This window comes from Poeciliopsis prolifica, unplaced genomic scaffold, assembly GCF_027474105.1.
Source record: "Poeciliopsis prolifica strain line A6 unplaced genomic scaffold, Auburn_PproV2 SCAFFOLD053, whole genome shotgun sequence".
NCBI classification, from domain to species: domain Eukaryota; kingdom Metazoa; phylum Chordata; class Actinopteri; order Cyprinodontiformes; family Poeciliidae; genus Poeciliopsis; species Poeciliopsis prolifica.
Genome location: NW_026562428.1, coordinates 1,090,919 through 1,116,083, shown reverse-complemented (window position 1 = coordinate 1,116,083; position 25,165 = coordinate 1,090,919). Strand labels below are relative to the sequence as shown.

Below are 25,165 nucleotides of genomic sequence, written 5' to 3'. Positions count from 1 at the left end.
ACTGTGCTGTAAATCTAAATGGCGTTCTTCATTTTTTTACATGTAGAATCAACATTGATGTACAGTTTTTAGAAGGGCTAAGATTTAACTTGAATCTCAAAGGTGATCTAATTAGGATGGAGTTATGAAGTTTGCAACACAAAACACTTGATTTACAGTATGAAGCTTCATCAATCTGTTCTACAAATTCCATTTTTAAAATTTGATTTTTGGAACAAGTTTTTAGCGTCGGATCCATATGGACAAAACCTTAAATGGCTGCAGCTCTATTAATGATTCTCTACTCAAAACTTAATTCTCAGAATAATCCTCTTAATATAAATAAGTATTGTTGTATAAATTTATCTGCAGGTTATCTTTATGTATGGGTCCCTCTTCTAAATGAGACCTGGATCTTAATTGGGTTTTACCTACCAACCTATGTTGGATGCAACACTGAGAAACCGAAATATTTTGTTTGTAAAGTATTTTAATATTTCCTGATAAAGTGACCAGGGGCCCGTCCTTCCCCTCATGTTCAGAAACAGCTACACTCCTCAGGCATGATGTTGGGCAGAGTCTCGTATTTGAACGAGTACCCGCCGTCAGACGTAGTGGTGATCCCGAGGGACCTCATGGTCCGAGCAGTTCCCGCGGCAGTAGAAGACGGTGAGTCCTTTGGGGTGAACGATCCAGCTGTCCCACCCCAGCTCCTGGAAGCTGATCTCCACCTGCTCCCTGCGGCAGTCCCGGAGCTGTGGCCCTTCATGGGAGGGCCGCTGGAGGAGGCGGAGGGCAGCGGGGGACCAGAGGATGTTGACCGGGGCCCCTCTGGGGGAGCAGACAGGCACTCTGGGCTGAATGTGGAGGTGGAGAAACGGCGTCTCATTTGGGTTCGTCAAGCGGCGCTGACCCGTTGAGCTCTGGAGCTGCAGCAGGAAGGGACCCTCAACCATAGGAGCCAGGACGCTCTCGTCCAGGTCAAAGGTGATCCAGCCGTCGGGGTTGATCGCTGCGGGACCCCGGGCCGCCTGTAGTCGCCGCTGTGCAAAGGTGAGCATAAACAGCAGCGAAGCGTTCACTGCTGGGCCACCGTAGAACCAGAAGCGAGCTGACGATACTACGGTGACCTGGAAGGGAATGAACGGCTGGAAGCGATACGACGGTGCGCCGCCGCAGTTTCCTCTCGCTTCTGCATCAGCCAGGATCCAGGAGGAATCTGAAATCAAACATCGGGCTTTTACTGACATCTGGTGGTCAGGTGTGGCATAACAGGTCTGAATACAAATCGGGTGAAGGTTTAATTCTGTCCTCAAACATCTGCTGTTGTGCTGAGACTTGATAGAAATGAACATAAAACCCGCTGGATACACAAACAGCTCAACGCCTTCTGGGAAAAGGAAAACCGAATCACTGAACACCAAATGATGCCCAACATTTATATCTGATGAAGCACAACCATGACATCACAGAAAAGCTGTGCAGCTGGAAAATATTTCATGTATTGATGTGTTAATTTCTTCTGTATCTTAAAGCTTTTAGTTTTTAACATTAAACTCAACATTTTGAACTGGTAAACTCATTCTAATAGGACATGAATCATTTTCACCTGGACTTGGAAACAGAATCACTTAAGATCTGTCTTGACCCGGGCCGGGTTGCCAACTGACCCGGACTGCTCTGTTAGTCCTGGGCACCCTCCCCTCCCACTGCCTCGTCTCTGGCTCTGCTCCTTTCTGTGCTGCAGGTGCCGGAGGCTCCAACAGGCCCAGGCCTTCCAGAACCCGTTTCCTGAACCAGGACACCAGTACCCCTCTGGGCAGCTTCTCCGTAGTGCAGACCTGGAGCAGACCTTGGATCCAGAGAGGCCCCAGAACGAGGACGGACCAGGACATCATGTCGAATCTGTGAGACCGTCTCTGTTCACACGTTGTTGTTTGGGCTCAGCCGCTAATCTGTCTGCAGGCAGGAGCTTTCTGTCTCTAAACAATAGCAAAGCGTGGCCTTGAGCGATGAGAGGCTACACTGTGTTTGCTTTTCAGCAGTTATTTTTTAGACGTCATCCTTTTACTGTATAATATTAGTAAGATGATTGCTTTAAGCATACATTTGATCACTTAAAAAAAAAGTTTAGAAAAGGCTTTTCATTTCATCAGCTTTTTGAAATTTCAGATTTCTCGCAATCTTGTTCAGGAAACTATCTGCTGATAGAACATATTTTGTTTTTTTTCAGTGTGGAACTAATTTTTAACGTCAATTTTAACAATTGTCATAATTTCAAAAACTGAGACAAAGTTCAAATATATGGAAATGCTGGAAATAAGAGCTGAGTAAAATGCCTTTTGATGTGAGAATTAGCTAATGTTGCTGAACAGCGACCTCTGTGGTCATATTTGGAGTTGCACCCTTTCTCTCCTTGACCCTTCACACCTATCAGAAAAGAATACAAATAAAATAGGCGAGGACCGCACTTGTTGAAGCATACTTAAAACATTCCTTTATGTTGAAATTTCAGTTTGAACTTCAACCCAACAATTATTTCTTCAGTTTTCCCCCCAGATGGTGCAACTTGTTCCTGTTCAGAGAGTGTAATATTGATCACTTTTTACTTTTCTGCAAGGGTTCTTTACTACTGCAGTAATAAATCTGTGTGTGTGTGTGCATGTCACACACAAGTGTTTGTAAATTATTATTATTTTTTTAGTTATTCACAAAAGTACTGGGCATATGTTAAGATATGTTTAAAGGGTTAAACTCACCAAAACAAATTGAATATTTGTATGTATTTTTCACGTGCAACTTTTCTTCATTTTGAAGTTTGTGGTTAGAATTCAATGAAAGGTGGAAAAAGTTACAGTACTAACCAGTTGCTAATAATGGCTGTATTATAAATTATTAAAGGTTGTCAACTTGCATATCAACCTTCTTGCCATATAAATGGCAAGGAGGGGAAAGAAAACAATCCTAAGTTAAGTTATATCATTGTCCTTTGAATCCCAAAGTACTGTCTTTATTCTTAGGTTCTCTTTTTGTAGAAACTCCAACTGTCCCACATTGACTGTCTCCACCTTCCACTTACACCCAGACCCCACAAGTACTGTACAATCTAACAGGCTTGGAAGTGCATGTGTGTGTGTGTGTGTGTGTGTGTGTGTGTGTGTGTGTGTGTGTGTGTGTGTGTGTGTGTGTGTGTGTGTGTGTGTGTGTGAGAGAGAGTAGGTCATAAAAGGCAGTCCAAGAAATGTGACCTATATGTGCAGCTGTCGCCCCCAACCTGATGGAGGTTGGTGGGGGTGATGCCTCAACACTGAAGGGAGATGGTTAAGATGAGCTTATTTAACTACCTGGAAGCCTAAAAAGATTCAAAGTGTCGCTTTCAGCAAGTCCTTAAAGGTGGAACGACATAAAACAGAAGGCCTGAGCGGACTGACATTTAGGGAAATGACCTCCCTCCCTTTCTGGGAGTTCTTCAGCAGGGTTAAAGCTGCTTAAGGGAACCATGGCAGTGGCTGCTAATGCTTCATGATCTTAGGTGGACTTACACCTAAAGGACAAATGCTTTGAGATGAAATATTTGGCTCTTGTTACCCTAACCTGGACTTCGTGGGGATGTCCAAAGGAATTTCTTACAGCCTTTGGAGCAAAACTAAGGTAAGATTACTTTTTGATTCACCATATTGGTAGAATGAGCAGTAAAGGACTAAAATGGCATTATCTTTTGAACTCGATTTGCTGATAGTTGTTCACTTTAGTTGTTTTCCTTGTGTGCTTCATTTTGACACAAACATAATATATGGCGGTTAATGTAATGCTGCAAATAAAATAACTTCAATCGAGATATGTTTGTCGTAAACTATCACAGCACAGACTAAATGGGTTTCCAGTTTCCTCTGACCAAACAAGTTTATGCTAAAGGTTAAAAGGTTGAAAATCCACCTGTCAGGAGCTCGGACACCCGTCAGCCTGTCTATTTGCAGTTTGCTACAGATCCTGTGATGAAAGCCTGGAGGATGTTTGGAAAATGCCGACTGAAGATTAAATCACATGTTCAATGAGATGAGCTTACTGTACAGAGGTCTGTATTCCATTGTAGACCATTTCATAACTCTCACCTTAGTTTGAGTTTACATTGTTACTGCTGTTGTAAAAGCAAGTTGGCTAACAGTAGCAGGTTGGCTAACAGTAGCAAGTTAGCTAAAAGGCAAAAAGCATCCTTTATGCTAAAGCTAGTGTAAATGTCTAATGTCAAATCGGCCAACACAACTTGCTTGTTGCTATCATTTCCAACCGCATATCATTAACAGATTAAAACACACCTGGTTGGCTAAAAAGTCAACATTAGCTAACCCGCTCACCTTAGCATGTTGCTAAGTGCACTATTATGTCATGTACGAGGCTAAAAGCATCACGCATGCTAAAGCTAGTGTAAACAATTCACGTGAATTTTCTTTGAAGTCTGTTCCCCAATATTCTGTGTCAAGAGAAACAGAAGTTTAAGCAGGTGCTGCCAATGTGGGAAGGGCTAAGACAAGCTGCTCGCTGCTATTAGTTCTAGCTACAGAATAACAAATGAAAGAAATGGGTAACACTTACTAAAATGTCAACATTATGTAACCTTTTTACATTAGCATGTTGGCTAACAGTGGTAACTACATAGCAAGTATAGCAGCAAATATTGCTGCTATACCTAGCAGCAATACTTACTGCTAAGTAGGTCTATTTACATATCACATTTACAGTGCTAATAGCATTTTGTTTTCTACTTATTCAAACCTTGCTAAAAATTATTCTAAAGTCATCTTGCATGCTAAAATTACCTAAAATCTACATGTTACCATAATGGCTAAAATAAATATTTCCTAATGGAATTGGGACAAAAAAATTGAGTAACAAAAAATTTATAAATAAATAAATAAATATATATATATATATATATATATATATATATATATATATATATATATATATATATATATATATATATATATATAATTGGGTTTTCCTTTTTTCAAGGATACTAAGAAAGTTGAGTCAAACAAACAAACAAAAAATCTACCAAACACAAACTTCCTTAGTTCACTTGTAAGGAATTTTGATTGTAAGGACTCAGAAGGAAGCTCATTAATTTAGTCTGAATGAGTAACCAGTCTCAGGTGATGAGTAATGTTGCTTTATTGCACAGTAAAGCCAGTGTATGTGTGTTTTGGTCATTGCAGCATCCCGGTGTGTTGGTCCACTTTCAGCACCTATAAAGACAAGCAGATGCCTAAAGCAGCAAAGTCTTTCAGACGAGATGTTTAATAAATGCAACTCATTTCGATACCTTTGTCAATAACCAGAGAAGTGGGAAAGTTTGGAAGGAGGTTCCGAGGGGAATCAAAATGGCAGCCCGCTCACAGTCGAGTCCCTGTTCCACCGTCCCCTCCAAGAAGGCCAAAACCAAAGGCGCACAAAATCTCCAGAATCATGAAGGTGGATCTCAAGAAATGGCAGCTCCCGTTTTCATCCGCAAGCTCCGTAAGGCTGCAGTGGGAACAGGTTGTGATATCCGTCTCAGGGTGTCAGTGTCAGGACATCCTAAACCTTCGATGACATGGTACCACAACGATGAGCCGATTCCCCCCTCAGAAGCCCAAGATTCAGGAGGACTGTGGATCCGGGACTGCCACACGGACGACGCTGGCCTGTACACCTGCGTGGCGTCCAATGACCTGGGAGAGGCAAGCTGTAGCGCAGTGTTGGCTGTTATGGACCTAGGTGAAGGTAAGCGCTTTTTAAGAGTCCAAATGCTCAAAGTATTTTGAGCATTTTGACAAACAATCTTTGTCACAGATTGTCAATTAGGCTTATGCCTGGACTTTGACTAGGCCATTTTATGAGGTTTTCTTTCAGAAATACTTCTCATTAACTCCAACCAGCTTCCTTGTGCTGAAGAAAAGCACCACAGCATTAGCCTGCCACCACCGTGTTTATCTATGTGGACAAAATGCAACATTTTGCCAATGAAAGTGCTACATTGTGTTTGTCTATTAAATTAAATCATAATTTAATGCAACTTTCATCTGAGTTCTATTCTCTCAAAGGCAGTTTATTAAGTCTGTCCATTTTCACTTGTTGCTCTGAGCAATTTGGACCAAACCCTGCCTTTTAATTCAGCAGCTGAGGGACGGCTACATCGATTTCCGAGGCTTTAGCTGTTTTCTTATTGTTCCAACCCCTGGCTGCCTCATACTTCTCCCTCTTCTCCTTCAGCCTGTGGTTATTTATAGACTGGTATGTGCCGTGGCAGCTCCCGACGCTCATGCTGCGGTGATATGTGTGGCCGCCGCCGTATCCCCCGCTTCTCCAATGGCACATAATTATAGCCTACCGTCACACTCCGTCACGATCAGCGTGATGAAAAAGAGGCCGTGATGTTTGTTGGTGTGTCTGCTGGGGTCGGGTTTGAAGAGCCGAGCGTCACCCAGAGTCAGTCTGAGGACGAATGAGAGCTCAGCTGCAGTCTGGAAAAGTCTGGATGCTACTTTCCAGTTCTAGACATAAGATTTATACTTTCCTCTTTTGCTCTTAACCTTTCTCTTTATCCTGAACTCCATTTTTCACCCTCAAGTCCTTTCTTCAGTATTTAATTCCCTCCCTATTTCCTCGTGTCCTTCAATCTTCAAGCCATTCCTGCTCTTCCTTCTGTTCTTGTGACTTCCTTGAGTAGTTCTTACTGTCTTCCCTTTTATCCTTGTGTCCTTTTTTCTTCTTTGTGTCCTTCCTTTTTCCACTCCTTCTACTGTTCTTTCTTTTCAATCTTCAATGAATTGAAGTGTTCAATGACTTCAATCAATGACTTCAACAATTGAAGTCATTGAAGTACTTCACTCCTTCAATGATTTGAAGGCTTGAAGTCATTCCTACTTCACAAAATCCTTCCTATGCTGTCTTTCCTTCTGTCCTTGTGTGCTTCCTTCCTATCTTGCTTGTGTCCATCTCTTTCATCCTTGAGTCCTTTGTTCTGTCTTTGAGTCTATCTTTGTTTCTCAAGCCCACTGTCTTTGTGTCTTTCCTGGGAATGGGTACATGTGATATTAGTTTTCGCTGTCTGAACTCGACTCTTGAATCTATTTTCTGTCCATTTCAAAATAAGGTGTGAATTCTTGAAGGGTGGCAGAGAGGACTTGTTTCTAATGCGTACAAGTCGGTAGATTTCTGCGTGTCAACTTTTCATTCCGTCTCTGACAACAACCTGAGGAAGGTCCCGCTCTCCTCACATCCAGCTGTAGATGTTTGAAGGGTTTGTGGGCTGTGCAATCCACCACGTCTCAATGAGATCAAGAACTGTACGCTGGCTGGGATCGGGACTTCTCATTTCCTGGTTTTCAGCCAGTCTTCCGTGGAGTTACTGGTATCATCTTGTTCGCGGTCATATAGAACGGCCCATTTCTGCTTCAGCTTCCACTTTCTCGTATGAAACGGCAGATTGATGTGTCATCACGCATTCTACCGTGGATCATCAAGATCACACAGTAATCTCTTTCTGTTAGTCTACTCGATTGATCGCTGTCTCGTCATTCGAGATGTGAAGAATGTGCCACGTGTGAATAAACCATGACTCTTCCAGCTCTATGCTCGGCTTGTGGCTTATGAATATCTAAACTATATACTGAATTATCACTCACGTGTTTCCCAATGTATCAAGACACATCTTCATTTTAAAACATCTTTCTTGTATTTTTTTTTATATTACAAATCTAGAAAATTCACACCCTCTCTGATAAAACAATCTAACTGTATGAAAACCTTGTTGCAACAGTAACACTTTTCCTAGAACTAATATGATCACCATTATCTCTGCTTGATGTAGAAATCTAAGAAAATAGAATATTTTATTTAAGGATTACTCAGTTACTCTGTAAGCACTCACAGTTTTGTGGGTGGGTCTGGGGTTCGGGGGGGTTGTACTACACTGGACCTGAAATAGAGCCGCTAACGCTGGCTGTGAGAGATGGGACTTCAGGTGAGGGCAAGAAAGGATGACGGCGTGAAGGAGAAACGGCCTTGAAGTCACTTTTAAAGGAAGCCACCGATGGACATAATGGTTATTGTGGCAAGAAGGAGACAGAAGGTTTTGTCCTGTTTGAGAAAAAGATGAGTCATGTTCCGGAAGGAGCTGCTGGATGCACGGAAGTCTTTGAGGAGCGCCGGTGAAGGCTTGAGTGGGCCAAGAAGTAAGAAACAGAGAGGTGAGTGGGACAGCAGTCAGATATTACCTCACCGTTTTGGTTACTGGATACGATTTAAAAATCTCTTCACTTGTGAGCTTTTGAAACAATGGAAATAGAAATGACCAACAGATGATTTCACATTCTGCACACATCAAAGTAAAGTGGATTAAGGGCTGCAACACGCCTGATAAGATTCTCAGCTGAGGCAACATTTGAAGCAATTGGTGTGTTTGTGTTCTGGCGGAACGCGGCCATCCACAGGAATCCTGGGGGATTGGATCGGGATTAGGTGGTAGCATCGGGTTGCACTGTCACTATCAACAGCAGCCTCTGCCACTCTGAGGTTCAAAGCTGGCTTTCACTGTATGCTGAGCTGAAGGACAGCGTTGCGTTTTCAGTGGTTTGATGGATTCACTAAAAGGGTCAGCTTGATTGAAGGCCACAAATATACATTTGGATAATTGTTTTGAATATATAAAGGCTGTATCAATGAGTTACTTATTTACCCCAAACTCCTCCAAACCAGCGGCAGCACTGAGCAGACACCCAGTCCAATGGCCCAACTGCTGAGCTCCTAAGCGCCGTTGTGATCACATAAAAGAGCGGGAGGTTCTTAAAGAGACAGAAGCCCAGTTTTTAAGCGTCAGACATGGTTGATGCAAAGTCAAATGTCTTCTAAGTCATGTTTGATACATTCAGCGTTTTCATAACTGAAGGTAACATAGTTACTTTATTGTGTTATACAATGGGAAATACATAAAAGCACAGATTACGGCAGGCCTGCCGCTGATAAAGCCGCGTGCCTGGAAAGCCTCCATCACAGTCGCTCCTCACAAAGCAACCCCGGTCACTAAATCAATGGCTTTCCGTGAAGTCTATGCCCCTCCTTGTTGTTTTAAGCGAATGAAAGTGTAACGCACTGCTAACTGCGCCTGTCAGGACCCGCCTTCAGGCTCGGTTCGTCTCCCGGCCGGTTCTGCCTCCAAGCAGCAGGCTTGTGGCTCTGACGTCTTAAGTGCTGCTCTCAGATTCAGGGATTAATAAATGACACAGAAATCAAGTTATTTTCTCTTAATGGCTGCCATCCATAATATCATGTCAGAAACTGGTTAAAACTGGCTTGTTGTGGCTCAGAATCTGCCCTTTGCAGGCACATTAGTCTTTTATTGGCCGATGCGTGTGTTATGATGGGCTTATTGATTCAGGGGCGTTGGAACTGCTACTTTGGGGGTGTATCCCATATCACGCATAAAGCATTGGTATTGATCGCTTGACTTTCTGCTGGAGTGAGTGGCTCTGGCTGCTGATGGATGGAGGAGGACGGAGGTAAGCAGGAGGGGGTTGGTTAAAATAACATTTGGAGGCTGCGGTTCGCTCCATCTGCAGGAGGATCCGGCGAATCGGTCAAATCAAAATCCGTTTCCAGGGAAAAGAAACGGACAGGATGGAGTTGGTGACTGGAGCAAACATGCAGGTCGGCAGAACGGCTCTTGATTCACGGTGGGAGCGAGTCTCGCATTGATCCTGTGTTTACAAGACCGTAAACAGAAACAGAAATCACTTGATCACGGCGGAAAACAACTTTGTTCAGCAAAGTGAATGATGGGAGTTCTGAATTTGTATACTTCAGTAATACCAATTCAGCTTGTTCTCCTGATTAACATCAAGTCATCAACAACAATTTGTTTCACACTGCAGAAAAAAAAGTTTGCACTTGACCTTTCCCACCTCTGCAGGCTTTGATTAGCATCCTGCAGCCCGATTAGCACAAACCTCGTGGATTTTATCGCCACCTTGTTTGATGAGCAAATCGGTTTGCGCCTCACTGTGAAACCGGGCCATGTCTTTTTCTTTTGGTGTCTCACTAGTTTTCCTCCATATTGATTTGAACCGTTATTGATCTGTTTTTCATAACAATCCACCAGGAGTTTGGGATGGAATCTGCTTGCAATAATTGCTTACTCCTCCAGATGCCTCAGACTGTGATCTTATCACTAGTTACAATTTAACAGAGAGGAAACATGGTAGATGCTTATTTGATGACTTCTGCTTTTTGCTGGACAACAAAGCCAGAGGAGAAGAAGGTTTCAGAGGGAATTGGTGAAGCGGTTTCTTTTGAATCTATATTTCGAAAGAATCTGGCCCCTTTTTATTCTCTGGTAATTCCCCTTCCCCATTACTGCTCTTCATCCCCACCGTTCCGTCCTGCCACCCGGCAAAAAACACATCCCCACACTCCAGTGCATCCCAGTGTTCTGTATCTCTCCTCTCTTCCTCCTCGCATTTTTCCTCTTTCGTCGGTGCAATCAAGAGAAGACCCATGCACGCACTGGGCTGTGATTTCCGCCTCCCTCCAACGCCTCTCGCCGGCCCCCCACCCCGTCTTGTTTTAAGTGCGCCCTCGAACGAGGGAGAGCAGGCAGAAAGTGGGGGTCGATGGAGAAAGCAGCCCCCGACGTCACAGAGAGACGCTCCTCGCAGATAAACACTCGGACACAAAGACACCAGCATCTCTGCTCTCGCCGCCGTTCTCCCCGCCTCGCGTCCAGATCGGAGCAGAAACACGCCCACGCACAAACACACAGCCGCATCCTCCTTTATTTCGTACCCCCCTCCTCAAATCTTGATCCTCACACCACACCCGACAGCTCCTCATTTCCGTTTCTTTTCTGAGGGAAGGTTGTTTTTGTGAACTGGAGCCACAGGTAATCTGATTTTGCTTGAAGCGAGGGGCCACTTGAAGATGAAGAAGATCTGGTCCAAGAAAAGATTTCAGGTGAGTTTGCTTCATTTTGTTTGGAGCAATACCAATCAATCAATCAATCAATGTTGTGTTTTATAGATACATTTTTAGGATAATTCTTAAAAGACATGCCACACCCTTTTTCCTTATATGTGTGCTTCTAATCGAAAACAGATTAAAGTAAATGTGAATTGAACGATTGATTTTCGGGAAGGTTCTGGGGGTTTATGTAGACCGTTCTGAGGGGGGAAAAAAGAAAAGCACGAGTGTTGAAACGGTGGATGAATGTTGTGATCAGAAAAACCTTGGTTTAGGAACTGAAATTCAAGGGGAAGGTAGTTCAACACCCCGCGCCGTCCCCTTCAAAAGGACAGTCTGTCTCCAAGGTCTTAATTCCACATTTCCTGCTTCTACTTCCCAACATGAAAAAATCAGCAGTCCTTAGAGATTTCTGTTGCAATAATAACTAATTCATTTGCTCAGGTTTCACAAATTTGGGGCAGATGAGAAAGTGTGTCAGTAGGCTACGCTCTGTGGAGACTTGGGAACCAGGCCAGCGATGCACAAGGATAAAGTGAGCAAAAGCGGCGGGTCAGGATGCTGCTGAAGCTCGCTTTGCTTCTTCATCCAGACTAAATGTGCTTTCTCGCTCTTCCACTACTTGACAGAATCTGGATTGTTCCCCCACAACCCGAATCCAAATGTTCCCAAATCCGAGGCTGGGTTTCGCTGATACGATCCCTTCGGGAACATAACAAAAAGGGAACCGTGACAAAGACAGAAGCTTATAGGAGAATGTGTCAAAACGGCAGTTAATCAAATTACTTGGAACGACTCAAAAAGCAAAGCAGCAATCATTGGGACTGGAGTGAGGGGTGCGGGGGGGATAAGTGTGAAGTGAGTCATTTCACTTCTGCTACTTTTGCTTTCTGTCCACTGAAAAGCAGTGAGTCATTCTCTGTGGAGCTGATTGACAGCCTGGCCAGAAAGGAATCTTTTCAGCTGCTTTATCAGCATGGCTGCTCTTTAAAAAAAAAAAAAAACCCAGCTACAGCCTGGAGGACTGGGTTCTCGTTTGCTTTATAGGGACTCATCTGATCTTTTTACAGTCGCATGTCCAATGCTGAGAATTTGAAGCTGCTAATACAGCAGAGCTGTACAAAAAAGAATCTGTATTCAGTGTTGAGTAATCTATTCCAGGTGTCTGTTTATTGAAGCTTATTAATGCTGGCTAATCCTGGCACCAAGAACACTTTGGAAATTATTCCCTCTTCTGCTGGTTTTGTTTTTCTGTCAAATGTAAAATAAGTTAAAAAAAAAAAAACTATGCTACCACACCAAGCAATTTAAATGTAGCGGATTCTGTAACAAACTGTTGCCAGCTAATCAAACCGGACATCTCCTGTTTTTTTTTTTTTTTTTTTTTTTTTGTGAATTCTGTCAACACAACAGAACAAGATAAAGAACTACTTTATTTGTTGCTTTAAAGTAAGAGTTAAGAACAAAGATAAAACAGAGTGTTAATGTTCAATCCCTCCTTTTCATATTGAGGGCTTACTGCGCTAGCTTACTCTTGGAAGCTATAGTGTTAGCTTACTAGCACTATAGCTAGTAAGCTATAGCTATAGTAAGCTAGCTATAGTGCTAGCTTACTCTTGGAAGCTATAGTGCTAGCTTACTCTTGGAAGCTATAGTGCTAGCTTACTCTTGGAAGGTATAGTGCTAGCTTACTCTTGGAAGCTATAGTGCTAGCTTACTTTTGGAAGCTATAGTGCTAGCTTACTCTTGGAAGCTATAGTGCTAGCTTACCTGCTAGCAAAAACATCTCATAGCTGAGAGTGAGGATTGGGGGAAATTTTCCTCAGGCAGATGTCAAAAATTATATCTACATAAAAATTGAAATTACTGAATATTTCATTGTGTGTTCTCTCTTTCCACTTCTGTAAACAGGAGCATATTTAGTTCTAAGTAATTTGCTGACTAACACATTGTGGTTTTGTGTGTTGTTTCAGAGAACTGGGCATTCCACCCGGACATTTGGCAGATTCACCCATGGTGTGTTGTCAGTATGAGCTTATTCTCCGCACCTACAGCTTCTTTTCTTTCTTTTTCTCGTTTATTTCTCTTTCGTTCTGTTGGAAAACCACTGTAGCCTTTTGTTCTCCTCGGTTTAGCCTTCATCAGCATGATGTTTCCTCCAGCAGTTATCATTTGGTATATGAAACTCTTTATTGCCTGAGTTTATTTGTATGTTTTGCTGTTTAGCTGCACACAAGTGGGTTTTGTAGTTGTACATCCACCCCCACAAAATGGTATTTTTGTATCGCACTGCTGCCTCTTTGCAAAAGCACAATCCTCAAGTGGAAAACATCTATCCCTTCTGATTCGTGCCATAATATTTGGGAATGTTTGTGCAACTGATGACCCGAACCAAAAGCAGATGCTTTAACTCCGAATCTCATTCAGAATCCAATCCCAGCTATACGCTTTACCTTCAGCGTCGGGGCAGTTTTCCCTGCTCTCTCTGCAATGTGTTTAACTTTATGAGATTCAGACAGGTGGATCTGCACACTCAGAGCCATAAAAGGCACGCTCTTTTTAAACGCGATTGTTCTTTTTCTTGAAGTCGTGCAATGATCTAGTCGGGATTTTTGACTCGATTGCGAGGCGCAATGAGGTGCAGCCCATTTTGTGGTTGTCGTCCTCCTCCTCTCCTGCAGACTCTCTAACCAGTAAACATATCTGTCAGCCACCCAGCAGTGTGGCTGGTGATTTTTAGACTCTAATGGGTACGAAGAGGATTGGTCGTGTGGGTGAGAGAGATGCTGGTTTCCATAGTAACGGTGCTCTCCCGTCTGCCCTCTCTTGCTGCCACTATGGAAGCGAAGTTTTCCGCTCCTGCCGAAAGCAAAGCTATGGTAAACCTCAACACCCCATCCATCCACCATCCATCCACCCACCCATCCATCCATCCATCCATCCCCATCCAACCATCCATCCATCCATCCATCCATCCATCCACCATCCCCACCCACCCACCCCACCCACCCATCCATCCATCCATCCACCCATCCACCATCCATCCATCCATCCATCCATCCATCCATCCATCCATCCATCCATCCATCCATCCATCCATCCATCCATCCATCCATCCATCCATCCATCCATCATTGTTTTGACTGACTGACCTTTAACTTGTGGGCTGTTTTTTTATTTTTTATTACCATGGCACATATTGTGGCCCTGAATATTTATCGACAACCTTTAATATTTCAACATATTGTTGAAATATTAAAGAGCTATTTTCTATTTGCTTTTTGTCGTACAATAACATTAGGAGCCTAAGAAGCCGATTGGCTGGCCAAGCCTGTCAGATTCTGGGCTGTTTTGATTATTTGGTTCTAGTTTTATTATTATTCCGTGTTACTTTTGTCTTTGATGAGATGATTTTGGTTTCAGTTTTTCTTAATGATTCTGGCTCATTACATTTATTTCTTGTGTCTCGTTATTTCTTGTTACTGAACTATAACTATTCAATATAGTTAGATACTGAATTTTTTTTTTTCAGACTGTGTTGGCATCGAGTTGGCATTTAAACACTACAAGCCTGAAAAGCGACTTTAGCTGCTTCATTAGATGGTTTATTTAACTTTTATTCTCCCATCAGTTCAAAGATCATAAAGATCTGAGCTTTACTTCTCAACTTTATGGGCTTTTTTTTTTCTTTTTTCTTTTTACATTTAATAAAATTCCAGTTTTCATGCAGCTACATTTAGCTGCAGCTATATAAACTCTGCATCTCGTCACTTCGTGTTTGCGTCTATTTGTGGATTCGTTACAGTTTGGTTTGAATCCATTTCATGTACATTCAGGACTCTTTTGAAGGAACCATAAAAAAACAAAACAAAAAAAGTGCTTTTTATTTTTAAGTTGTGTAATTTTCTTGTTCTTGTCGCACGATTTCAGACTCTGAGACGACAGAAGATGAAACCACTGAACCTCAGATGGAGACCAAGGAAGGGCCCGGGAGGCACCAAGACAAAGCCGGACGGAAAGGACCATCGGGTATTTAGTTGCTTTTAGCTCCCTCTCATGCTTTTGTCCACTTCCAACACTTTTTAAAACCAGACATCCAGCATCTCGGCTTCCCTTTTGGCGCTGCACGCATAAATATTTATGGCTTCGAGCCGCCACTGTTCACGAAACGTTGTTCCAGACTGCAGTCTTTGCAAATTTAACATCTCTGGGAACATTTTTTTTATTTTTATTTTTTTATAGTCACTTTCTTGAGGATTTATTGCCCTGCCAGAAGAGCAGCCAAAAGCACACTTGTACCAAATCATGCTTGAGTGTGGATTGATAGATTTAATGGAGGTTGTCGGGTGAAATCCAATACGTACTAATCCCTTGTGATGCCATGGTGTGGCACACTGCCCCAGTTTCCAACAGGAAGCAGCACCTTGTATGCATGTGTCTCTGCCATAAGGAAGGTATGGCGATGAGGCAAAATTCAATTGGATAACAGATATTTGAAACCAACACTGTGCTGGTGTTCCTAAATTAGTACAAATCGCCACAAAATCTCTTGCAAAGATTTAATTTCTTGCAAGTTTATAACGAGGATCAACACGGAATGAATGGATTTCCCTTCTTTTGTTGGGAACTATGATATTGAACTGAATGAAACCCAGGCCTCAGTTTTCATCCAGTTTCTCGCTCTCTGACTGCAGGCGAAGGAGGACGGATGATGGACTATAACCCGGACGCTTCGGATCGCAGAGCCACGCTCCCCGGCACCTACGACCCCGTGGTGGAGCGGGAGCTCCGGGCTCTGGGTTCCCGCCCGCCGGGGCCGCATTTGGACCCCACAAACCCAGCAAGGCAAGGCTTCGGCGGGGGCCCCGCTGAGGGGGTGGCCCCCGTCCGTCACCTGGGCGTGGAACCTCTAATCCGGGCGTCTCATGCTAACCTGGCTCGGCCCGTGCAGGGGTCAGAGGAAAGTGTCTCTGTCGGAAGCGACTACTATGGGAGCATGTTCAGCCTCTACAGAGGGAGAACATTTTCCATGCCCTTATAGCACATGGCTCTCTGTTTCCAAGATTCCACTAAAGGACTGGCCTCAAATCCCAAATTGACACTTTGCACAGTATTCTATCCTCCATCGATCCATTTGTTCCTTTCATTCCATTCTCTTGCCTTCATTTCGGTCTGATCACACTTTCCTTTGACTTGTCTGATATGTGGTTTGATTTCATCTCATTTGAAGCTTCTATCTCTACTCATGCTGTACATATTAATTCAAGCCTTTAAGGAAGAAATGTTGTGCAACATTTGTACTACTTGACTCATTTCTAACAGGTTAGGGCTTTTCAAAAACTGTGGTTTTGCAAGTTTTCTAGAGCAGGAGCTCACATTTGGATTCTCTCTGAGTTTGCGGTGACATGCATGCTTTGCTCTTATTAGCATGAATGTTTTCACGAGTCAACGACTCAGGTTCTTTCTGGGCATGATTTCAGTCGTTTTCCTCGCTTTTTGGATGAGTTTGTGCTTAAAAACGTTTTTTTTTCTTTCTGGATTACCGTAGACACTTAGGGAGTCCGGTCTATCATTTGCTTCTTTTAAAATCTCACATTGCTGTGTTTTGACTGTGACGTAAGATACCTGGGACTTGAAATACTCAAACAGACATTCATCAGCATCGTCTCAGCTCCAACAAATCCTTGAAAACTGCTTGATCTCTAACTCCACAACTTCGTCTCCCCCCAAATCCTCACTCCTGTAGGAACAAAACTCCTGAGGAATCCTGGGGGATCTCCTCTCATGTCTTCCCATCCTCTGCCCAGCCAGCATTAATCAAAAACCTTGACAAAGACAAAACTGAAGAGCCCGAAGCTTCTAAGACTTCTGGCACTGGCAACGTTATCATGACTCCGAAGCTGGCTCGTGCCGGACCCAAGATCTTTGACAAGGTGCGGGCCTTTGAGGAGCGAAGGAGGAGTGTGGATCTGCCAGGAGGGGCGGCGTCCGTGGACTCGGATGACAGCGGAAAGAAGACAGGAGGCCCCGGCAAGGAGGAGGGGAAAGTCCTGCAGGGAGTAGCCCAAAAGAGAGCAGCATTCCAGCAGCGGGCCTCCTCACTGGAGGACAAGACCACCTACTCCCAGAGGGTTCAGAGCTACCAGAACAAGTTTGCCGAGGAGCTCCAGAGGATCAAGAAACTTGTGGGGAAATCCAGCCTGAAGAAGGCGTACTCCACAGAGCAGTTGTCGCAGAAGGAAAGGATCCACTCGGGGAAAATAGAGCCCATTCCTCAGCATGTGGTGCGGAAGCTGGAGGCCAGGGAGCGGGCTCTGGAGGGGGATCGGGACGGGACACCCCAGGTTCCTGCACCGCTCCCCGGCGGACCTCTAGAACGTCGGAGGGAGAATCCTCGTTGGGACAATGTGGCACAGACGCCTGGAGGCTCATCTGGAGAAAGCATCGGGAAAAGCGCGGTTGCCATGGAAACGGAAGCAGTTCACCAGTTGCCAGGACAACCACTGGCAACAGCAGCCAGGAAGAGTCTAAACAGGTTTGAGCAGATTTGATGTTTTAATTCTTATATGTTTGTCTAACTACACTGTCCCAACCAAAAGTCTTCAAATCCTCTTTTGTCACAAACATTAGTTTATTTTCAGGTTACTTACTGTGATCAACAGACAAAGACTCTGTATTGGGTTTAGGTCGGGGCTTTGTCTAGGCCTTTCCTACATATGCTTTGCTCTAAACCGTTATATTGTAGCTCTGACTGCATATTTGTGTCTGAAGAAGCTTCAAACAGGAAGACATAGGATGTTACTGCCACCACCTTGTTTCATTACCTTGTTTCATAGTGGCAGCAATGTAGTTTTCCTCACACTTTAGACCTTTCGGCGAGGTGGCAATCTATGTTTGTGACTTGATCAAACGTGGAAGGTTAAAAGAACGCTACACTTTTGCGAGGCACTGAAGATGTTTTCTTCATAAAATCTCTCAAGCTGTAGTCATGGATATTGTTCTTCACAGTTGTAAGTGTTATGCAACCGTTTCTTTTTCCATCCGCCCAGTGAAACTCTTCGGAGCTCACCAGCAGATGACAAACACACACTTCTTCCCACTTCCTTCAAGCCTTCGTCCTCCTCCAGAGATCCGGGAACACATTCAAACACAGACACCAAGATGGAAAACAAATCGCATCACGGATCTTCAAACCCAACCGGGAAGAGATCGTCCCCTGTGCTGTCGGTGGAACCGCTGTCCCAACATCCGCCCGAATCCAACCGGCCTTCGCCGGCACTCCCACCTGCGGTTAGCCCCTTATTGAAGAAGAGGAGGGCTGAGGTGGGACGGGGCTCTCTGGCTTTGAAAGTCAGCATCCCCACCATCCTGGTGGAGGACGAGCCCATGGAGGAGGAAGGTCCGACAGATGACAACAAAGGCAAACACCGAACCCGACGAAGGGTACGCAGAACCAAGCAAGGACAGCCAATGTCTGCAGAGGAAGGTAGGTCTTAATGAGACACTTCAATGTTTTTCCAAATCCAGAACGGAAATGTTTAAAATAAACAAAAAATATTTGAATTGTCTCCCGAGTATTTCAGTACAGAAATGGTAATGTTGGCTACCTTTTCAACACCAGAGGCCAGATTTTACTGCCAAACCAAAACCTTCCGACCCACTTCAGCTTAAATCTGGGATGTTTGTAGTTTGAAATGCCAACCTTGTCTCTGCTGGTTAGACTCAGTGGTGGCCCCAACATCAAGAAATGATATAACTGGGTTTTAAAGCACGCCAGTATGTCCAAGTGTGAAGTTCCTGGTACAGTCTGTAAGGTAATCCTGCGCTACTGCAGGTCTGAAGAGGTCAAAGTGTCAATAATTACAGAAATAGACAGTGGAGTTTTGTCACAGTTGCGGTTTGGTTCATTAAGTCACCGACCTTAAGCGATAAAAAGGTGTGTTTGAAGTTTATGTGAACCAAAATAGCACCAATGTCCTAAACGATGCAAATAATCTAATTGCTGGAACTTAATGTTGATGAGAAAGGATGAATGTGCATCTCTTGGGACGGACATGATCAAAATAGTGGAATAGGTAAAGTGTAATCTGTTTGACTTAAAGGCCTCAAAACCCAAACTGGAACCAATAAAAAAATAACATTGACTCATTTTGGGGCCAAATCTTCCTGTTTGTCTTCTATGAGGCTCATCTGATGACTCCTACATGTCTGCTGATGAAGAGCCAGGAGAGGGACCAAGGTTTGTGAAGCCTCTCCAGGACACCACGGCAACAGCTGGTTCAGAGGTCAAACTGGACTGCGTTATCACTGGCAAGCCACCAATTACAGGTACAGCACAGTCCACATGCTGGGCCCCATCCGTCCGTCCGTCCGTCCATATGATTTCTTTCTGCAAACAGGACAGGAAGAACATGAATATTCATAAAAATGTGTGTGAATAACAAAATGAGCCTCATTCTTTGCACACCTCTGCTGATTTTATCACTTTTTGTTCCATCACATTTTGTTCCCCCCCTCAGTGACATGGAGGAAGAACAACGTAGAGCTGCGCAGCGATGCTTTTTGTACAGTCCAGACAGAAGGCGAGACGCACACTCTGCTGATAAAGGAGCTCAGGGCGCAGAACGCCGGATCGTACTGCGTCACAGCAGCCAACACGGCGGGCACCTCCTCCTGCAGAGCCACCCTCTCCATCCGTCCAGGTGGGAACACAATAAAACCAAAAAACAACAAGGAAGAGAAAGAGTGAGCACTCAAAATAAAAGCCCGACCTCGCCTCCTGCTCTCAATTTGTTCAGACACTTGAAGGCAGCCTTGGCATTCAGGGTCAGGATTAAGCAAAACAAATTCCTTTCAAGAAGGGATTTCTGCTGTAAATGTGCCGTTGGTAGACAATGTGTTGGTGTTGTGCAGAGCTTGCACTGAGTGTGATGGAAGCGTGTGCGTGAGCCAGCGGCTCCAGGCCTCGGCTGCCATATTAGGCCAGCGGAGCCTGGCTTGCGGGGGTATTTTTAGCCGGGCCTCTTGTTCTCTCGGGAGATTGCCGTCTACTTCATGTCCCTCTGAGATCAGGGAAGGTTTTCGCCACCTCGGGTTTCACACTGGTGATGGAGCAGACTGACTATTTGGGGGGCTGTTGTGCATCATCTTAGCTTGATGTCATATCCATTTATTTTTTTTTTGTCTCATCAAAATCCAGACCTGAATTGAAAGTCTTGAATCGCGGGGGAAGTATTGTTCTATTTTTATCCACTCTGCCCTGACTTCAGTGGGTTAGGTAACGTGGATGTGACAGAGCTGGGAAATAAAGGACAGAACAGATGATGAATGTGCAAAGGGATTGTTACAGTTGTATAAGAGATGGCAGGTTTACATAAATACTTGTGGGATTTATTGCCCGGCACACAGACGCCTCTCAGACACCTGAGTCTAGGTAGGTCGTTTTATTCTTTCCTTTGTAATATCAACAACTCAACAGAATACCCGACTACAGCATTCAGAGGGTATTTCACATCTAGGACCGTCTCCTTTCAGGTTTCAGGTCTAACCCTAAACAGGACAATCTGCTTAGCCAGCAGATTCTCCTGTTTTGGTGTCGGTCTTCACAATCCTTTCTTTTCTCGATATGCACCAACTGAGGCCGAAGCTGAAGTGGAAAGTGTCGACGTCTCCAGGGAATCATTTCTGACAGCAGCAAACCCCGAATAGAAGGCGCTCGAAACGAGTCTTTTCCAGTGGGGATGAGGGAACGATGTGGTCAGGGATCGGGGGATTGATCCATTTTCTGTTCAGCTCAGCTCACTTCCTGTGTGTGATGTTCATGTCTGCATCTTTAAGTCTCAGTAATGACTCAGCAGTTAAATGACATAACCGTCTGCTGTCGAATTAAAGCCAAAGTGATTCTCTGAATGTTTTCACAATATTTTCCATGTCGCCGTTTGACAAATATGTTTATTTATCAGAACCTGGTCATGTGCAGCATGGGAAACCATCTCCAGCCGTGATGGTCAGCGGTCCAGTCCAGTCGGATGAAGAATATCTCAGTCCTCAGGAGGAGAAGATGGAGGTTGGAGACTCACCGTCCTTGAATGAAGGCGTCTCCTTCAGGGAACCTCCCTTGTTTCAGGTAAGAATTATGCATAAAACTAAATCAACTGAAATCTTTTCAGTTTGTTGTTGGATGTAGAGCACAGAGAGTTGGGGGGGGGTTTGAGGAGCCATTCAGTTAACCGAGGTTTGATCATTTAAAGGTGACCCCTCGTGACCCTGTCTGTGGAACCAAGCAGGTGGAGTGCAGAGTAGAAGTCAAAGGTGAGCAATAAAGCACTTTTTGATCAGATTCGGTTGTGTGGATGTCTCCTTCCTACTGCTACATTTATTTATTCGTTTTTGGTTTGTTTTCTGGACGAGCTGCTCCGACAGAGCTCAGAATCACCAGAGCAGCAGAAGACGTAGCGGTCAAGGCCGGGGAATCGGCCATCTTTGAGTGCCACATCACCGGGCCGCCAGATGTGGAGGTTGACTGGCTGTCTGACGGGAAGCTCATCCAGCCAGCACTGCTCAACTGCAAGATGCATTTTGATGGGAAGAGGTGGGTTGGAATTTGGCGGAGACATTTGTACGTTTTTCAAACGCTAGAAAAAAAGTAGCATATTACATAATTCCTGTGCTTTGATGGGCTGTAGAACCTTTTAATAGCTCTGATAGTGTTGGGCCGGCAGTGAGAATCGGGTCATTCATTTTGTCCCGGGGCATTTTTAGGTGCCGCCTAATGCTGAATTCAGTGCACGAGGATGACAGTGGGACATACACCTGCAAACTGAGCACTGCCAAAGGTAAAGCCCAAACGCTGATGAGGAGAAAGGAAGTTAAAGAAGTACTTTTAGGGAAAAAAACCCCCGAAAAACAAAACACATTTACCAAAGAACAACTTTTGCCTCCAGAGGAGCTGACCTCAGACGCAAACCTGAGAGTCGCTCCGTCCAGAGAACCTCTGTTCACTCGTAAACTGGACATCCTGGAGGTCATCGAAGGACGCACCGCGCGCTTTGACTGTAAGGTGAGCGGATCACCTGCCCCGCGAGTCACATGGAGGCATTTTGGTAAGGAGCTTCATATTGGTTGTGTGTGTTGGAATTTCGAAATGCTGAACTCTAAACAGAAAAAAAAGAACCCCCCCGCCGCCATCTTCTCATCAAAGAAAACGTTTTTTAAATGTTCTGTTTCACTGCCAACTTCTGTCAGAGACACGAGTGGAAGAGAATGATAACATTCGCGTCCTTCAAGAAGGAGGTCGTCACTCACTTGTCATCTCCCACGTCAGCAGCGACACGGAGGGTTTCTACACCGCAGTCGCTCAGAACGTTTACGGAAAGTCCGAATGCACTGCAGAGCTGTATGTGCAGGAATCACGGGCTGCCATCTCCTCCCACATGTAAGAGAAGTTATTCCCCTATAACACCTTACGCTGCTCTACCTTTGAAAGTTGTGAATTTATGTGATTCACGATCTGTCTCAAGGGCCAAGTTAGAGAAAATGCCATCCATCCCCGAGGAGCCCGAGGTTCTGGAAAACGAGTTGGAAAGGAGAACCATGCCAGATTTTGTCAAGCCTCTGGCGGACGTGGAAGTGATCGAAGGGAAGGAAGCCGTGCTGAAATGTAAAGTGTCCGGCCTGCCCTACCCAACCATCGCCTGGTACCACAATGGCAAACGCATTGAGAGCAGCGAGGAGCGCAAAATGACTCAGCGTAAGCAGGCGACCGGATCACAAACCGATCAAAAGGCGTTCCTGCAGGAAGTAAGGGAGAAATTTGCATGTGTTCTCCAGACAGGGATGTCCACAGTCTGGTCATCCGGGGCGCCTGCCACGCTCACGGGGGCGTCTATAAGGCGGTCATATCCAACAAAGTGGGCAAGTCGGCCTGCTACGCTCACCTCTACGTTACGGGTAGGGAGCGTTCTGAAGTTCTGCTTGAATAGTTTTCAGGATTTCTTTCTAATGTTTTGCTTATTTCAATCAGACATTGTTCCTGACCCTCCGGATGGCCCTCCGGTTATTGAGGCCATCACAGGAAAAACCATAACCCTCAGCTGGAAGAGACCGAAGAGGCTCGACCCTTCACTGGGTAGGCTCTTTACTCAGCATATTTCTGAGAACCGTTTTATCCAAAGAAAGAATGCCTATAAATATTTTACTACCACAGGTTTAGGTTTAAAAGTAAGCTAGCCTCAGATTTCCAATTATAGCCCACATGTGTTTGATGTCTATATCTGGATCGTAAGCACCTCACTGTCTTTGGCTGTCACCCAGATGACGTACGTAAACAGCCTGTGTACTTGCAGATGCCAGCTCGTTGCTGTTCATGGTCCAGCAGCAGCCTCTGGGATCCATCCAGTGGTCTGTTGCGGCATCTAACCTGAAGGAGACAAATTACACTGTCACCTCCCTGTCCAAGGGAGTCCGTTACGCCTTCAGGGTTCTGACGTCGACCGGGAAGACTCTGAGCAAACCATCCCCCTCCACTGATCTGGTCCAGCTGCTGGACAAAGGTACCACATCTGCTCCTGCTGCTGCCAAATCAGCTCTGAGGAGAAGTAGAACATGCTGTTCAACCGTCTCCGTCTCCAGGGCCATATTTGAGGAAGGCGCCGGTTATTCTGGACAAACCCGACGTTGTGTTTGTGGTGGAGAACCAACCCGCTAACGTCACCGTCACGCTGAACCACGTGCATGCGGTGGTGACCTGGAAAAGGTGCTGTAAAATTTCTGTGGCAAAAAATGAGCAAAATCGCTGAGGGAAAAGTTTATGCTAACAGCCTTGCTAGCATCTCTTAGCATCTCTGAAGAAAGTCGAGGCGCTAAGACTCTCTGCTCCCTTCAGGAGGGGAGTTGCATTGATTAACAGACTAGGAGTGTATGAGATGAGCATGCCAGACGACGATCAGCACACCTTGAGGATCCAGCGGGTCAGGACCTCTGACATTGGCCAGATGGTGGTCACCGCCAGCAACCAGTTTGGCAGTGACCTCTGCACACTGCAGCTGGCCATGGCAGGTCAGCTACCTCCAGCATTTAACCAGGAAGTCAGAAAACATCTTGCACCGCGACTGTTTACCTCTTTGCCTTCTTCTGCAGTTCTTCCTAAATTTGAATCTATCATGGAGGACGTGGATGTGCACGTTGGGGAAACGTCACGTCTGGCTGTAGTGGTGGAGGGGAAACCGGATCCAGATATCCTGTGGTTTAAGGTAACATTTTTGGAAACTTTCGATACATTTTGGCACCGTCAGCTCCAGCTCGTCTTCCTCGTTGCTCTGCCGCAGGACGACCTCCTCCTCTCCGAGAGCGGCCACTTCACGTTCGTGTACGACGACCCGGAATACTCGCTGGTCATCCTGAGCGCCACGGAGGAGCACTCAGGCGTGTACACCTGCACCGCCAAGAACGTGGCCGGCTCCGTGTCCTGCAAGGCTGAGCTCACGGTTCACACAGGTGCAAAGTCCCACGTCGAAACGCGCTTGAAAACAAACGACAGGATTTAAAAGCACAGAGAAGCTTCACAGCTCAGACCAGAGCCCGTCTTTGTGCTGCAGCAGATTTTACCCGTGTCAGCTAGTTGTTGTTGGAAATTGCTTTGTAAATCTGCTCCATATGGGAGAAACCACAAGGTGTTCTGCAGCTATAATATGAAACCATCTGTCACTGCTCTGACACACACACACACACACACACACACTGTATTAAACGCCTGTGTCTGTGCGTCATGCAGAGAGAAAAGCGACAGCCGAGCCAGTGGAGGACGAGGGGACCATTCTGAGGAAGATGCGGCGTTTGACGGATTATTATGATGTTCACAAGGAGATAGGGAGGTGCGTGTGTGTGTGTGTGTGTGTGTGCCTGTGTGTGGGAGGCACACAGCTCCCCTCAGACATGGCGAGGGCACTGACGTTAATAGTTGTGTGAGCGCTCAGGGTCGGCCTGAAGGGGGCGGGGGCTGCATATGGTGGTGGGAGAGGGGATGGGTTTGAACCTGCTTAACAACAGCAGACAGAAAGGGAGATGACTCACCATCCTCTGTGGAGTGAATGCATTAGCTGGCAGATGATTTGTTCTGGGTCGCCTCGGTGGAGACGGCCGTTTGCTGAGATCGGCGAAGCCTTTGAAAACGGAAAACAGACCAAAGCTGATT

The 25,165-nt window shown here is 45.1% G+C and overlaps 2 protein-coding genes across 8 annotated transcripts in view; one reads left to right on the top strand and one right to left on the bottom strand.

The window, feature by feature from the left end:
- Positions 1–27: 27 nt before the first annotated feature.
- On the bottom strand, positions 28–1,909 carry inha (inhibin subunit alpha). Its single transcript, XM_055059025.1, is given in 3 exon segments — positions 28–620; positions 622–1,198; positions 1,589–1,909. Coding segments are annotated over 3 exon segments (969 nt in total). The 5' UTR covers positions 1,878–1,909; the 3' UTR covers positions 28–517.
- Positions 1,910–3,221: 1,312 nt separating this feature from the next.
- Positions 3,222–25,165, top strand: part of LOC129378647 (striated muscle preferentially expressed protein kinase-like) — a 34,246-nt gene continuing 12,302 nt past the window's right edge. Inside the window, exons 1-24 of one of the 7 annotated variants that reach the window (XM_055059020.1) lie at positions 3,222–3,630; positions 3,957–4,054; positions 5,196–5,742; positions 14,905–15,003; positions 15,669–15,819; positions 16,721–17,509; positions 18,024–18,460; positions 19,159–19,302; positions 19,494–19,676; positions 20,937–21,100; positions 21,225–21,285; positions 21,397–21,565; positions 21,736–21,809; positions 21,918–22,076; positions 22,219–22,408; positions 22,494–22,723; positions 22,804–22,923; positions 22,997–23,101; positions 23,319–23,525; positions 23,605–23,728; positions 23,858–24,030; positions 24,112–24,224; positions 24,300–24,468; positions 24,746–24,845. In XM_055059020.1, coding sequence (XP_054914995.1) covers positions 5,361–5,742; positions 14,905–15,003; positions 15,669–15,819; positions 16,721–17,509; positions 18,024–18,460; positions 19,159–19,302; positions 19,494–19,676; positions 20,937–21,100; positions 21,225–21,285; positions 21,397–21,565; positions 21,736–21,809; positions 21,918–22,076; positions 22,219–22,408; positions 22,494–22,723; positions 22,804–22,923; positions 22,997–23,101; positions 23,319–23,525; positions 23,605–23,728; positions 23,858–24,030; positions 24,112–24,224; positions 24,300–24,468; positions 24,746–24,845 — 4,343 coding nt within the window. In that variant the 5' untranslated portion in view covers positions 3,222–3,630; positions 3,957–4,054; positions 5,196–5,360. Of the gene's footprint in view, positions 3,631–3,956; positions 4,055–5,195; positions 5,743–7,974; positions 8,211–10,418; positions 10,969–12,947; positions 12,991–13,028; positions 13,854–14,904; positions 15,004–15,668; positions 15,820–16,720; positions 17,510–18,023; positions 18,461–19,158; positions 19,303–19,493; positions 19,677–20,936; positions 21,101–21,224; positions 21,286–21,384; positions 21,566–21,735; positions 21,810–21,917; positions 22,077–22,218; positions 22,409–22,493; positions 22,724–22,803; positions 22,924–22,996; positions 23,102–23,318; positions 23,526–23,604; positions 23,729–23,857; positions 24,031–24,111; positions 24,225–24,299; positions 24,469–24,745; positions 24,846–25,165 lie in introns of those variants that run through there. The other 6 variants (XM_055059018.1, XM_055059022.1, XM_055059019.1 and 3 more) reach the window with 6 other exon arrangements.